The sequence below is a fragment of the Lipotes vexillifer genome, unplaced genomic scaffold (assembly GCF_000442215.2).
Source record: "Lipotes vexillifer unplaced genomic scaffold, Lipotes_vexillifer_v1.1 scaffold99, whole genome shotgun sequence".
Taxonomy (NCBI): domain Eukaryota; kingdom Metazoa; phylum Chordata; class Mammalia; order Artiodactyla; family Lipotidae; genus Lipotes; species Lipotes vexillifer.
The window spans coordinates 1,178,688-1,194,058 of record NW_006793908.1 but is presented as its reverse complement, the minus strand read 5'-3'; the positions used below and the strand labels follow the sequence as shown (position 1 = coordinate 1,194,058).

The 15,371-nt window shown below is 38.7% G+C and overlaps 1 protein-coding gene across 1 annotated transcript in view; it reads left to right on the top strand.

The window, feature by feature from the left end:
- Positions 1-15,371, top strand: part of NR3C1 (nuclear receptor subfamily 3 group C member 1) — a 128,348-nt gene that overhangs the window by 89,270 nt on the left and 23,707 nt on the right. Inside the window, exons 3-4 of the mRNA XM_007466860.1 lie at positions 9,088-9,251; positions 15,267-15,365. Coding sequence (XP_007466922.1) covers positions 9,088-9,251; positions 15,267-15,365 — 263 coding nt within the window. The remainder of the gene's footprint in view (positions 1-9,087; positions 9,252-15,266; positions 15,366-15,371) is intronic.

Here is a 15,371-nt window from a genome sequence, read left to right as displayed (position 1 = left end):
CAACTTCACGGCCATCAACCCTAGATATATAAATATATATATTAGAAGAAGGCAGTAAGTGTAACGTTGTCTCAAACCTGTTCTTGCCTTATTTGAAGATGTCACATTCATAATTCTGCATGTACTAAATCATAGTTATTCTTGTGTGCTCTTAAGAAGCAAGAAAGCATCAGATAGAACAAAATCAGGTCTTCGTTCTAGAAATAACCATGTAATGAAAAAAGTTTTTTCCTCACTGTGCTTGCTACTTACTCTTGGTCTTAGTGTTCTGTTACTAGAACATCATTACTCCTCCTTTCATTGAAACTCATGTCCCTCAGTGCAGGCCTGAGCAAATGGAACTGAAAACGTGAAACAAGATTTCATCTCTTAGGAACTAAGTTACCCAGCACAATCACTAGACTGAGGACTGATCCTTCCAGAGAGAAAGAAACACAGAGGAAAACATGTTAGATTAGACTTTAAGAAAGGAGCATATAGATAGGGTGACCATATTCTCTCTTCATATAAATAAAAATACAGGTCCAAAGAAGTCTTTCACAGACCCAAGTATATTCTTGCCTACTTCCTACCCCTACCTTGGGAAATAGTGACAGCTTCTTTGGAGTTTATTGATTCAACACCTTCATTTTACAGACAGGGAAAAGTAAGGGCAGAGATGTTAAATGACAGGCCATTGGTGTCTCAGAGATCTAAAAAAAGACATCTCCTCCAACAGTCATCCTTTACTGAAAATGTTCCTGGACACTACAGTACAGGTTTACAGTACAGGCTTTGTTGCTCTAACCTCCTCCCTAAGATGAGTGAGTATAAATGATGCATAGTTTGAGGAAACTGTCTTAGTAGGCACCTAAAGTTAAAACCAATAGAAACCTCTCTCAACAAATGCAAAGCAAAGAGATTAATCAGTCTTTTTTTTTTTTTTTTTGGCTTGCTAAATAAGATAAAATGCACTCTGCTAAAACCATTTAACAGAAATATTGTGAAAGCCTTCCCCCAGAGTATTTTTCTATTTGATTTGAAAACTATTCCATAGCTTATTATCGAAACAAATCAGTAATCCTTTAGCTAATGCAGGGATAAACGGGCAGAGTCAGAAAATATAATCACCTGGTGTGCAGCTGAGGATTTACATTTTTCCTAATGAACAATGATAAGAAAAGTGCAGGTGACTTTAATGTGTAAAAATCACCTCTTAGTGCTAGTGCTAGAGGGAAAAATAAAAGTAAATTACTAACTCAAGCTAATCACTAAACTTGTATAGTCCCTGGCCTCAGCTCTGTTTTGAATCTCTTTTGGGACTTGTCTTGAATCAAAGAATATTTACAGCTACCTCAGTAGGGCGGTTGCTCCATTTTAAAAGATAGTTTAGAAGGTTTTACAGTAAGTTTCTGGTCCTTGTTGAATTTTCTTTTTTTTTTTTTCCCCCACTTTATGTTGCTTAAAGATTTATAGCAAGGATTTCTTAACCTCAGCACTATTGACATTGAAGCTGGATAATTATTTGTTGTGGAAGACTGTCTGCTGTGCATTGTGGGAGGCTTAGCAGCACCCTAGCCTCTTCTCACTAGATACCAGGGGCATTTCCCGAGTTGTGACAACCAAAACTGTCTCCAGAGGTAGCCAGATGTCCCCCTGGGGAGTAAAACTGTTCCCGATTGAGAACCACTGCTTTATGGTATTAGGACAAAAACTGGTAAGCCAGTGAGAATATACCTATTCCATTTGTAGTTGGTAAAAATTAATCGAGTTGTAGCAGCTTTATTTCCAGGATTTTTTCCCATGTTAGTTAATATTTGCTGTCTGAGATAATATCAGTTTTGCTTTTTTCCAAAATGAATTTCTTGCATTTCATTGAAAACTTGTTGATTAAATTCACTTAAATTGAAGGCTAAGCCATCCACACCATTTGGGTTTATAGTAGTTTATCGTCTCTCTTCCTTCCTCTGTGGGGGAAAGCCTGTCACTTAGTAAGCAATTCTGTATCATTTTGCCAAGTACATTACAGTCCCCATTTAGAAATAAGGCAATTGAGATTTAGAGACATTAAAAGGTCACGAAGCTACTACACTGCAGTTAGGTTATGAATTCTAGCATGTCTGACTTAAAGTCCTCACTGTCCTCTTTAACAGCAGTTCTCAACATGTGATCTATGGACCCCTGGGAGTCCCCATTCCTTTCAAAACTATTTTCATGATAATACGTAGTCCTTTTTGCATTTTTCACTCTGTTGACATTCGCACTGATGGTACCAAAACCAATGATGAGTAAAACTGCTGGTGTCTTACTGTACAGTAGTCATTGTATATACAACTGCAGTATACTCACAGTTAAAGAAGAAAGCAAGCCAGTTCCACTGAAAGATACCTTTGAGGAAGCAATATACTAATTCACTTAAGTCTCCACCCTTTAATATATGTGTCTTCTTAATATCCGTTTTGTGTAAAGCACTTATGCTGCATATAGTATTTGATGGTTGTCTCAAACAGTCTTACATGTGCTTTTCTTTAAGTTGAGTGTTGAACAAACTACTTCTTTCATGGTATAGAATGGATAAACTACGGGTTTTCAGCCTTGGGAATTTGGCAAATGTTTTCTCAAAAATGACTGAAGTGAGCTTATCACTTCAAGGAAGACAAGTGACAGTACTTGTTGCCAATCAATAAAAATTAGAGTTTCCCAAACAAAATGCAGAATTTTGGAAACCTTGTGTCTGCCACTATGAGCTTGACAAATACAACTCTTACATTGTATAATGAACTGTGTCAACATTTGGAAGATCTGCATAAGTTAGTGAACCAGTATTTTCCAAATGACTAATGCATGATAGTTAAAAATCATGCATGGGTAAAAAGATCCATTCAAAGTACAAGACAGACCAGTGGATTTTAATGTAACATAGACACAAAAAAGTGCACTGATAGGGTTTTAGATTCCTCATTGCAACACTAACGTTTACAAAACTAAACTGTCGATTTTTGGTGCAGAAATCAAGAAAGAATATCTACAATTACCTGAACTTAAGTTTCTGGAGGACCATTAACCTTCCCTTGTCTCACCGAGAAGGTTCTTCAAAGCACTTCTCATTCCTTGGGCTCCTCCAGAAAGGAAGGAGAAGTTGGGGGGAGGGAGAAAAAAGAAGTTAATGCCTGAGGGTTAAGGAGAAACATATTGTTTGATGATCACCAAGTGTGTGCCACTACTTTATGTAACTCAAATATATAATCTACACAGAAGGTCCTAAAATGGTACTAATAAGGAAAAAGAGTCAAGGGTTTATCAGCTAGCCACTGTCACACAGTTGTTAAAGCACTGGAGCTAGGATGTAAGTCCAGATTTGTCTATATATATAGCTGAATCACTTCCTAGTAGTACTACTGTGACACTGAAGCAGCCAAAAATATTCTGCTATTCCTACCTAGATCAAAGTTTCTAGGTCCACTGTCATTTCAGTAACACATTTTCATGTATGATATGACCTCTGTATCCTCACAGTGCCTGGCATTCAGATACCAGGAATCATGTGCTGAAAGGGTGTAATTTACCTGCACATTTTACATGTTTCTCAGGGTGTGTGTAACTTCCATCCATCCGTGATCCTCCTTTCATCAACTGCCTTTCTTGCAAGAAAATTAAGTAGAAAAACCTGCTTTATACATATCTTTTCTCTCTCTAATGTAAACTCAGTATAGCCTCAGGAATAACTTGATGTCCAGCACACTTTCCATTTTGAGTGGGAGACAGCATTCAAGTATTCACCTGAAACAACACATTTTGTTATTTCCACTCTTCACTTAAAAGAAAGCACTCTGGATACAGTCAGTTCATAATAGAACCTCTTAGCATCTTCAGAATGTTTGTTTGACACAGCTGTAAACACACATTGAGCAAAAGACCGGGACAATTCAGCTTTTCTGGTCAAAAGCGGGTGTAGGGCTTCCCTGGTGGCGCAATGGTTGAGAGTCCGCCTGCCGGTGCAGGGGACACGGGTTCATGCCCCGGTCCGGGAAGATCCCACATGCCACGGAGCGGCTGGGCCCGTGAGCCATGGCCGCTGAGCCTGCGCGTCCGGAGCCTGTGCTCCGCAACGGGAGAGGCCACAACAGTGAGAGGCCCGTGTACCGCCAAAAAAAAAAATAAAGGGGGGGGGGGTAATACGCAGTCTTATTATGGTGTGCTTTTTCTTTCTTGTTGTCATGTATCCTTATTAAAAGATGATGATTCCATATGGTTTTCCTTTGAGTTCTAACCATTTTGTTGAACCCCCGCCCTTTTAGCAGTATCATAGGGTCACATTTGCAATTGAATAACATTTTGTGTTCATTCATTTCTCCCAATGGTGTTCACTATAGGCCATCATAGTGCTCATATTTGTGTGACAAAAACTGATATTTTTCCATTGATGTCAGTGGTACACTTAGCAGCTTTCCATGTATTTAGTTTTTATCTGATGTAGCCTAGAATGACTGCCAGAAGGGATGCCGAAGGCCTGACTTAAGTTCCAGATTCTTAGTTGCAGTTTGATCAGTCCATTTGTTCATGTAGTTTTTTTTTTTTTTCTTTTTTTTTTTAATGTCTGCGTTGGGTCTTCATTGCTGCGCGCGGGCTATCTCTAGTTGTGGCGAGCAGGGGCTACTTTTCATTGCAGTGCACAGGCTTCTCACTGCGGTGGCTTCTCTTGTTGCAGAGCACGGGCTCTAGGTGCATGGGTTTCAGTAGTTGTGGCTCACGGCCTCTAGAGTGCAGGCTCAGTAGTTGTGGCGCGTGGGCTTAGTTGCTCCGCGGCTTGTGAGATCTTCTCGGACTAGGGCTGAAACCTCTGTCCTCTGCATTGGCAGGAGGACTCAACCACTGTGCCACCAGGGAAGCCCCATTCATTTAGTTTTAACTTTCTCTTTTGTTTGCCATCTCTAGCTCACAGTTGAGTGGCCTGAACATGTTTTGCATGTGCTCTAATTATAACTGAGAATTTGGGAATACTGTCCTAGATTTTAGACTTAATACTACTTACATAATACTTATATCAGGCTTTCTCATAAAATCTTGTTTTCCTGAAAGAGAAAAGAATGAACATTTATCAGGTGCCTGCTGGAGGGAGGAACTATGTGCTAGACTTTCTGTGTGTTCTCTTGTTTTCACAACACACACACAGGTGATGTCCTTCAAGTTTACTTGTGAGAAAATAGAGGTTCAAAGTAGTAGATACCTATCCAAGGTCACATAAGCTTTGAAATGGTGGAACTGGGATCTGAGACATGTCAATTTGACCACAAACAGGCTCCCTGATCAACCTCCAACAACTGCGTGACCTCATCTAGAGGTGATGACATCCTTTTCACAGGGTTGTTGAGAGGACAGATGAGATTCTATTCATGAAAGTGTTTTAAAACTATAAAATACTACCAAAGTACTATTTAAACATTTTTAATATGTATTTCTGTGTGTGTGTGTGTGTATATATATATATATATATATAAAAATTAGTTGAGGAAACATTGTAGAGTTAACCTGTCAAATCAATAAATATTGCACTTATTTTCCATAAACTAAATATACAAACAACTGGATGGTCCCTAAAAATAGATGTCAGATGACAGAGATTGGCTGAGCAGGAATAGGAGCATCTTCAGAACAGAAGCCAAGGAATTTTTTGCTTCCCTAACACATTGCTCTGTTCACTCACTCCAAGACCTTCCTACTTCTCTCTAAAACTCTGGCCCAGAGCAGCTCTGCTACATTAGTCACAAGTTTCCATTAATCAAGGATGGTTCGTGCCAGACCTACAGCAGAGTCATTTCAGGTGATTCTCTTCCACTGTAGGCTTTCAATATGCACTCAGTACACTCTCCCAAATCTCGCAGGGGATCAATGCCTTGTGATACAGAAGCATCCAGAAATTCTCCTTGACAGTGTTCAGAGAACAATATGAAACCCTGGGGCCTATTCCCAGAACTGGAGTGGTGGGAATGCTGTCAGTCGCTAAGCCTCTAGATGAACATAGGGTTGGCTAGCTTCGTTTGAGGACAGAATTCAGGGGGAGCTTTGGAGTTTATCGACCTAATTATTTAAAGTGACATTTACAAAACAAATTGTCATTCTACAATTAACTTTAACTTTTTAAATATTTATTTATTTAAAATTATTGGCTGTGTTGGGTCTTCGCTGCTGGGCGGGGGCTACCCTTCGTTGCGGTGCATGGGCTTCTCATTGCGGTGGCTTCTCGTTGCAGAGCATGGGCTCTAGGCGCGCGGGCTTCAGTAGTTGTGGCTCACGGGCTCTAGAGCACAGGCTCAGTAGTTGTGGCGCACGGGCTTAGTTGCTCCACGGCATGTGGGATCTTCCTGGACCAGGGCTCAAACCCATGTCCCCTGCATTGGCAGGCAGATGCTTAACCACTATGCCACCAGGGAAGTCCAACTTTTAACTTTTATTCCAAAAACAGAGTAACAAAAAGATGTTACTTAATAAATATAATTTCTAACCATGTTAATTACCCAAACAATTTCTTAAGTCAGTTTGCTCTGTGATTTAGTTTAAGCATATTTGTAATTGAAATTTAATAATAATTTATTATTTATGAAAATTTATCCCTAAACGCCATCTCTTTTAGAGAATAGGCAGATAAAGAAAATCTCAGGGAGAGATTTCTTATATAGGTGATGAACAATACACTTTTAATGTGTAAAGTTCCAAAATCAACAGATTGCTACCATCCATATTTTTGAAGAACACATGACCAGAGAAGGAATTAGCAGTCTCTAGAAACTATTTTCAGGGACTCTTTTTAGTTACACAAGGTTAGAAAGGTTAGGAACTCTTTTGAGTTATACAGTACACAATACAGTTTTGGTTCTAAAGTTAGCATGTAAGATGAACATTCCTTAGAAATATACAACATTGGAAACGACTGTATCATCTATAATGAAGGTTTTATAGTTAATTTTTCCTCGAGCCTTAAAGGGATCACTGTTTCGTTGGTTTATAAAAATATATCTTTATAAGCAAATGTGGCAAAATGTTGAGAATTGGTAAGTATAAGTAAAGGCTATACATCCATTGCACAATACTTTCAACTTTTGAGTGTTTGAAAATTCTCAAAACAACAAATTAGAAAAGGAATATTTATCTTTTGTGGTGAGAAGTCTACAAAATGAAAACAAGACCTAGCAGGAGAAGCAGATTCCCATTTTCCATCTTTTTCTCCAGGGCATATGTACACAGAGTGGGGAGGGCAGCATAGTCCTTACTGTTGAAAGCCCAGTGCTGGAAAAAAGTCTTACTTGCTGCAAGCCAGACTAGAAAGTTGTAGGAGGTAATGTTTCTGCATCATTCTCTTCTAAGTCATAAAAAACTGTCATTTCAGCTAGGATGACATTGGGAATGAGAGATGCTGGACCAAACTTTAATACAGTCACACCTCAGAGATACTGCTGGTTTGGTTCCAGACCACAGCAAGAAAGAAAATGTTGCAATAAAGCAAGTCACTTTCCAGTGCATATAAAAGTTATGTTTACACTATACTGTAGTCTGTTAAGTGTGCAGTGTGTCTGAAAAACAATGTACGTACCTTAATTTTTTTTTTTTTTTTTTTTTTTTTTTTTTGCGATACGCGGGCCTCTCACTGCTGTGGCCTCTCCCGTTGCGGAGCACAGGCTCCGGACGCGCAGGCTCAGCGGCCATGGCTCACCGGCCCAGCCGCTCTGCGGCATGTGGGATCTTCCCGGACCGGGGCACGAACCCGTGTCCCCTGCATCGGCAGGCGGACTCTCAACCACTGCGCCACCAGGGAAGCCCCGTACCTTAATTTTAAAATACTTTGTTGGGCATATACCCAGAGAAAACCATAATTCAGAAAGACACATGCACCCCAATGTCCATTGCAGCACCATTTACAATATCCAGGTCACGGAAGCAACCTAAATGCCCATCGACAGACGAATGGATAAAGAAGATGTGGTACATGTATACAATGGAATATTACTCAGCCATAAAAAGGAACAAAATTGGGTCATTTGTAGAGATGTGGATGGATCTAGAGACTGTCATACAGAGTGAACTAAGTCAGAAAGAGAAAAATATCGTATATTAATGCATATATGTGGAACGTAGAAAAAGGGTACAGATGAACCGGTTTGCAGGGCTGAAATAGAGACACAGATGTAGAGAACAAACCTATGGGCACCAAGTGGGGGAAGTGGTGGTGGGGGTGGTGTGATGAACTGGGAGATTGGGATTGACATGTGTACACTAATATGGATAAAATAGATAAGTAATAAGAATGTGCTGTATAAGAAATAAAATAAAATTCAAAAATTCAAAAAAAATACTTTGTTGCTAAAAAATACTAACCATCTGACAATTTTGCAGCATCTGTTAAGTGCAGTAAAGTGAAGCACAATAGAACAAATTATGTGTATATTGTAAGAAATTTTGACTCAAACAGAGGAATGGGTAGAATTGTAATGAGACTTGAATGAAATTAGAAAGATCCCTGTACAATATCTTAAAATTAGAGGGGAAAAAATGATGTCCTCAGGAGTCTTTGGCGGTTGATGGAATATATACTATATGTCTTGATCACGGTGGTAGTTACACAATTATCCACTTAACAAAAACTCATCAATTGTACACTTATAAATGGTTAATGTTATTGTATGTAAATGATACTTTAGTAAAGGTGATTATAAACCACTCCCAAGCAACTAAAAATTTAAATATCTAAGTCCATTCTTTTTAAGGGATACTTTTCTTCCTTTTTTTTTTTTTTGGCCACGCCCCACGGCTTCTGGGATTTCAGTTCCCCGACCAAAGATTGAACGTGGACTACGGCAGTGAGAGTACCGAATCCTAACCACCAGACCGCCAGGGAACTCCCAGGGAATACTTAAGAGGAAATTACCTCACTCCTAATTTTGTATAGAAGAATAAAACGTTATTTGACTATATCTAGGTAGGGTATTTTCATGCTTTTGCTAGTACTTGAAGCCAGAGTTCTTTTGTGGAGTGAGAAGGTAAGAGAACTGTATTTTGATCCTTCTGTGACAGGCATGACAGTTAAATCGTCACACTGCTTTCTTCCTGTTTTAGCCCTGGAATGAGACCAGATGTGAGCTCTCCTCCATCCAGCTCCTCAGCAGCAACGGGACCACCTCCCAAGCTCTGCCTAGTGTGCTCTGATGAAGCTTCGGGATGTCATTATGGGGTCTTAACTTGTGGAAGCTGTAAAGTATTCTTCAAAAGAGCAGTGGAAGGTAGTGTGTGTTTTGAAGAGTTTTATTATTTCTCTGTTTGGTTCCGATTTCTCAGAGTGGATTCTGAAATTTCTGTTATATGCAAAGCCCATTAAGGCTAGAAGTCAGTAAAAGCAGGGGGAGGAGGGTAGCTCCTAAGTGCTCTAGTGGGGAAGAGACACTTTAAAAAAACAGACTAGAAGAAAATAGAAAACTGTGAACTGAAGGGAGGGAGTATGGGTCAGAGAACAGAAGATAACTAAGAAAGTGCTATCATGTGAAATGATGGTGTTAGGTTTCAGCAGTAACTAGTGCTCATTGTGTTAGTATTATGGGCTTTAATTCCCATGAACTAGCTGGTTTTAAAGCCACCAACTACTCCAGTCTGGCAAAAATGAGTGATAATGAGAACTGTGAGGGGGAAAAGTGTTTTGTTTTGTTTTCCAGTAAGCCAGGCCTGTGCTTTGTGATAGAAATGTGGTGTAAGACCTGATCCCTGCTCTCTGGGAGGTCACAGTGTACTTGATTGTAATACAGAGGAGCAAGTGACAAACTGCCTGAGGAGGTCAGGAAAGAAAGTGTTTTAGAGAAGGTGATTTCACTTGACAAGTATTATTTTCATATAAATTTTACCCTTGTTACAGATTCAGCCTGCACATCAGCTCCTTAAAGAAGGAAAAATTCATTCCATAAGCAAAGTATTGGAAGTCGCACTAAAATTTTCTAATATTACCAGTGAATCCTCTTAGAAAAAACTCTTTTGTAATTTAGTTATTTGTAAAGCATTTGGAAGGCAGTGTGGCCTGAATGGATTACCTAAAGCTCTGATTAGATAATTATATTTTTAAAAAAATTAACGTATTCATTCACAGTACGAGAAAGATTATTATCTGGCTTCAGTTGAGTTTGCATGTCCTTAAGAGTTAGATGAGTCATTTTCTTTTGTTTGGATTGCTTTTAATATATTAACAAACTATAAAATTACTTGTGTTATCCCGCAGAGAGCACAGGGATGCAGGCTTTAACCGGTTTGGTACCATCCAACTACTGAGTAGAGTCATTAAGTAAAGCCCACCCCTAATTAATGCAATGTCTCTAACAAAGTAGATGTTATTTACCACAGACAGAAGCTTCTTCTTGTCCTTACTTTATTCAGCACTTTCTTCACTGATTAGTTCTTTCCATGGTATATATAAATGCAGTGATAACAGTATTACGGTATTTCTGTACATCAAAATAATATTGACAAATTTTAATTCTGAACGTGAAATTCAGAATGAGACAATGGAGCCTTAAGAGAAATACAGGAATTAAAAAAATTTTTTTTTCATTTGTCCTCATTTTAACTAAAATCATTCCTTAAAACAGGGCTACAAATTCCAGTTCCAATGCCTACAGGGACTGCGTGTGGGTCATTCTGGCCAAATATAATACAAGTGGGCAAGGAAGGGCAGTTATTTATGTTAGAGAGTGCAAGCATGCCCTACCTAAAAGCATCCAAATGCAATTTAAAAAAGAAAAAAAAAAGCTAAACATACTACAAATAAGACATCACTGCAGGCCATATTCCCTCTGGGCTTAATCTCTGCTTTAGAATTAAATTCTTATGCTTGTTTTAAGGTAAAATTTCATTGAATATTAGCTATACTATTTCAAAATGTATATCAATAAGTATTTCAGTTAAATATGATAGCTAGATTACATGATTAATAAGAAAAGGTTAAAATGTGAACTGTGTTAAGTAAATCCTTTATTTGGACTTAAATTTTCTCCAGGGTCACTTCCAGCTCTAAAATTCTGTAATCATTTGCTAAACTAACTCATGGCAGTTCTACTTTTCCTTTCTGGATGTGATGGAAATCCGTTTTTAAGTCCAGATACATATTTTGGAGCACTTTCTTGAACACTTACAAAGATGAAGCTTGTATTTTCATTACACTACATTCATTCCATTTTTAACACCTGCTAGAAATTATAGGTTGTCCACCAAACTGGCAAAGTATTGTAAATACCCAAACATTTAAATATTTTTAGGAAATTTGCAAAAGTTTTACTTATTTATTATCCATACAACCCAGATCGAGGATTGATATTTTGAATTTTTTATCCATTATTCTAGGAATTGCTTTTTTGCATACAGAGAAGAATTTGGGTAGCTCCATTTCTTTAGATGTATACTAGCTGAATGATCTTTTTTTTCGCTGAGTCCCTTTTTATGTTCCCTTTGCACCAATTGCATATAATCTTTGTTGGTGGGTATATAATCTTTGTTGGTGGGTCATAATGGAGATGGACATCAGCTACCCTTAATTTACGATGTACCAAGCACTGTGTTTTATATGTCATACCGCTTAATTTAACAGCTGTGAGATCTTAGATGCTATTATGATCCATATTTGATAGACTAGGAAACTGAAGTTCACACAGTTTGACAGAGCTAGGATTCAAACATAGCTGTCTCCAAACAGGCTCTTAATCTCAATGCTATACTGACTTCCTGAAAGGATAAAAATCTCATCTCCTGGCAGTTTATACTCTAGTTAAATACTGAGATGAAAGCAATAACAAGGGAATTATTTACTAGCTAGTGTTTATTGAGTGCTTACAATGTGCTAGGCACTATTTTAAGAACCTTCTACACAACTGCCTTTAACCCTTGCAGAAACACAGCAAGGTAAGTGCTAATTTTCCAACTTTACAGATGGAGAAACAGGGGGTTCAGAAAGGTTAATAAACATTACTAAGATCACACAGCTAGGCAGCAGAGCTGCAAATCAGACCAAGGGCTTCCTGGCCCTTTGCCGAGTGCACTTTGCACCACACCACACTGTTTTTGAGAGCAGTAAAGAAAGATGCTCAAGCTGACAGTCACAGTTCACATTTGAAACTTGGATTCTTCCTGTAGGGTATACAAACTACAGAAAACCCTAGGACATGCCCTTTGCTGTGTTGCCCATTTCCTGTACCACTTTCATTATCTTGATCATGTCCAAGCATCACTGTTCTATTTACTACCTAATATTTTTCTTGGATCACTCTTCTTTATAACTTTATTTTAAAACAACTTTACCATCCCTACTGTATTAGTTATCTATTGATGTGTAACAAATTACCCCCCAAATGAGTAGCTTAAAACAAGAGACGTTTATTATATCACGCAGCTTCTAAGAGTCAGGAATTTGGGAGCAGCTTATTAGCCGGGTAGTCCTGGGACTCTCATGAAGTTACAGTCAGACTGTTGGTGGAAGCTGCAGTCATCTGAAGGCTTGAGTGGGGCTAGAGGATCCACTTCCCAGCCCATTAACATTGCTTTTCGCAGGAAGCTTCAGTTCCTCATTAATGTGGGCCTCGTCTAGTGCTGCTCTCAACATAGCAGCCGGCCTCCCCTGGAACAGATGATCCACAAGAGAGGCTGTGACAAATATGGGAACATAATATCTTTATAACTTAATCTCAGGTGTGACGTACTTGTCACTTGTGCTGTATTTTATTGGTCACACAGACCAGTGCTGGTATCGTTTGGGAAGGGACTATCTAAGAGTGTGAATACCAGGAGACAGAGACCACTGGGGGCCATTTGGAGGCTGGCTACCACGTCTACCAGAGATAGAAATAGAATCAATTGCCAAAAATAGATTTTTACCATAAAAATATAAATACAATGCAAACAAAACAATGTTGAGAAATTCCAGCTGGCCCGAAGGCTCTTCTGATATCTACTCTCTCTTTTTAGTTAGAAAGGGAATTTACCAAGTGGTAGAAGACACAGGAATTCCAAACTAAGATGTCTTATTGTCTTCTTATCAAAATGATTGACAGGGAGTGACTATTAGTGGTACATGTCCATGCCTTGTAAATAGTGACCACTATTCGAAACTCCTCTTTTTATAGATAAGACACCCAAAGGCTTGTCCAACTTCATACTAATAACCAGAAAGAGCTGATTTGAACTTACGAAGGTACAATGCCCCTTGATCGTGTAGCTCAGATTCTTAATTGTGCTCAAGACATGCCTGGGATAAAGAAATCATTATTAGCATAACATGCACATTCTCATCTTTTGGTTAGATATAAATAACGCACTGACACTTTTCCTGTGTTTAGCAATGAGTAATTTTTCCAATTAACTACAGGACAGTGATTCAGGGATATTCTTATGGGGTAGAACTTCTTTGTGTTGTAACTGCTTCAATTATGATGGCATCTGTTGTTCCTACTTCAACTGTATAGAGGATAGAATTATTGCATTAGTGCTTCCATTTCATGTCCAAGTAAAGAAGCTAGCAAACTTACACAATACAGAAAGGAATTGAAACAGCTCGTACAGACATTTGGCATTGGAGAACAACTCTGGAACAAAGCTGAATTGTAGACCATTAGTCAATTCTGTGGCCTATTTCTCACAAAGAATTGAACCTGATACAGTTAACCATCTACCCCAAGCTAATGCTTAACAAGCAGTGTGATTTAACATGTTAGGAAGAAATGAATATAGTTTGTTTTCATCCAAGTCAAGTAGATTATTCTATGCATGAAGTATCTTTTCCCAGAAATTAGGTATATTCAACCTAATGAATTGATGATTATGATTTTTTTCTCTTTTCTTTGAATATGATTTATTTTTGAGAAGACAAATGTCCTGTAGTCTTCTGAAGACCATCCCCTCTAGTGTAAAGACACAGACTCTTAATTATCTAGTGTATCTATTTAGATCTGCCGGTCTTGTGTAGGAGGATCCTTTCGGTTTTTGCCAGGCTAGCAAATCTTCAGATAGTTTTCTTCAACAAAAGAGGGTACAATTGAGGGGAGGGAGAGGGTAGGAAGACTTTCTGTCTGTCCCTTTTTGTTTTCCTTTTTAATTAATTAATTAATTTTTGGCTGCATTGGGTCTTCGTTGCTGTGCGCGGGTTGCGGTGAGCGGGGGCTACTCTTCGTTGCGGTGCGCGGGCTTCTCATCGTGGTGGCTTCTCTTCCTGCAGAGCACAGGCTCTAGGTGCGCAGGCTCGGGAGCTGTGGCCCGCAGGCTTAGTGGCTCCACGGCATGTGGGATCTTCCCGGACCAGGGCTCGAACCTGTGTCCCCTGCTTTGGCAGGCGGATTCTTAACCACTGCGCCACCAGGGAAGTCCCTTTTAAATTTTCCTTGAAAATTTTTGACAGGTGAAAACTGCATTCCTACCTGTTAGCACATTTAATACTGGGTGGCAGAAGATTTTAAACAGTAACGATCTTTAGTATTTGGAGTCAAAAAGCATGTGAAATAATGAACAAATCTCCCTAAGTCCTATATACAGCAGCTTAGTTTGCCAAGTCTGTGATACACCTAACTAATTGCTGGCAACCTTAACATAATTTAAGTGTTTACCTATCACTTTATTTAAAAATTTGGAAGGGGAGCACGCTTTATTTGCATACGGTGGTGCAATGCTGAATTAAAGTCATTTTCCTTGTGCGACTCTCACAGTATTTTTAAACCAGTTTCCTCTTTCTCTAGTCCTCCTTAGCATTAAGTTAGAAGTCATAATAAAATAATGAGATCTTCTATAAATAGAATAAATAAAATACAGAGATCTTCTCTAATTGTTAGAAGAAACAACTGTTTAAAGCACAATTTAAAGAACAGCTTACCAAGAAAGAGGTTACCCCTGGTAAGTAGGGACTGGAAGGGGGCAACAAGAGGGCTTGTGGGGGAACTGTTCTGCTTCTTGATATGAGAGCTGATTACATAGAAGTGTTCGGCTTATGAAAATTTATTAGGTTAGGTGGTACACTCAGGATTTGTGAGCTTTTCTATACGTATACTGCAGTAAAGTTTTTTTTTAATGAACTATGATTGTCAAACAGAATATGAAAGGCTTTTTAAGTTGACCTCTCAACTTTGTAATGAACATAAGAAAGTACACTATATGTTCCTTAATCAATGCCTTTGGTCCTTGGCTGTGTTCCACCCAAAACAACAACAACAGCAAAGAGCCTCTCCATAACAATATCCTTTAAGGCCTGTGAAATTTTAACAGTGCCTTTATTTTCCATATAGGACAGCACAATTATCTTTGTGCTGGAAGAAATGACTGCATCATTGATAAAATTCGAAGAAAAAACTGCCCAGCATGCCGCTATAGAAAATGTCTTCAAGCAGGAA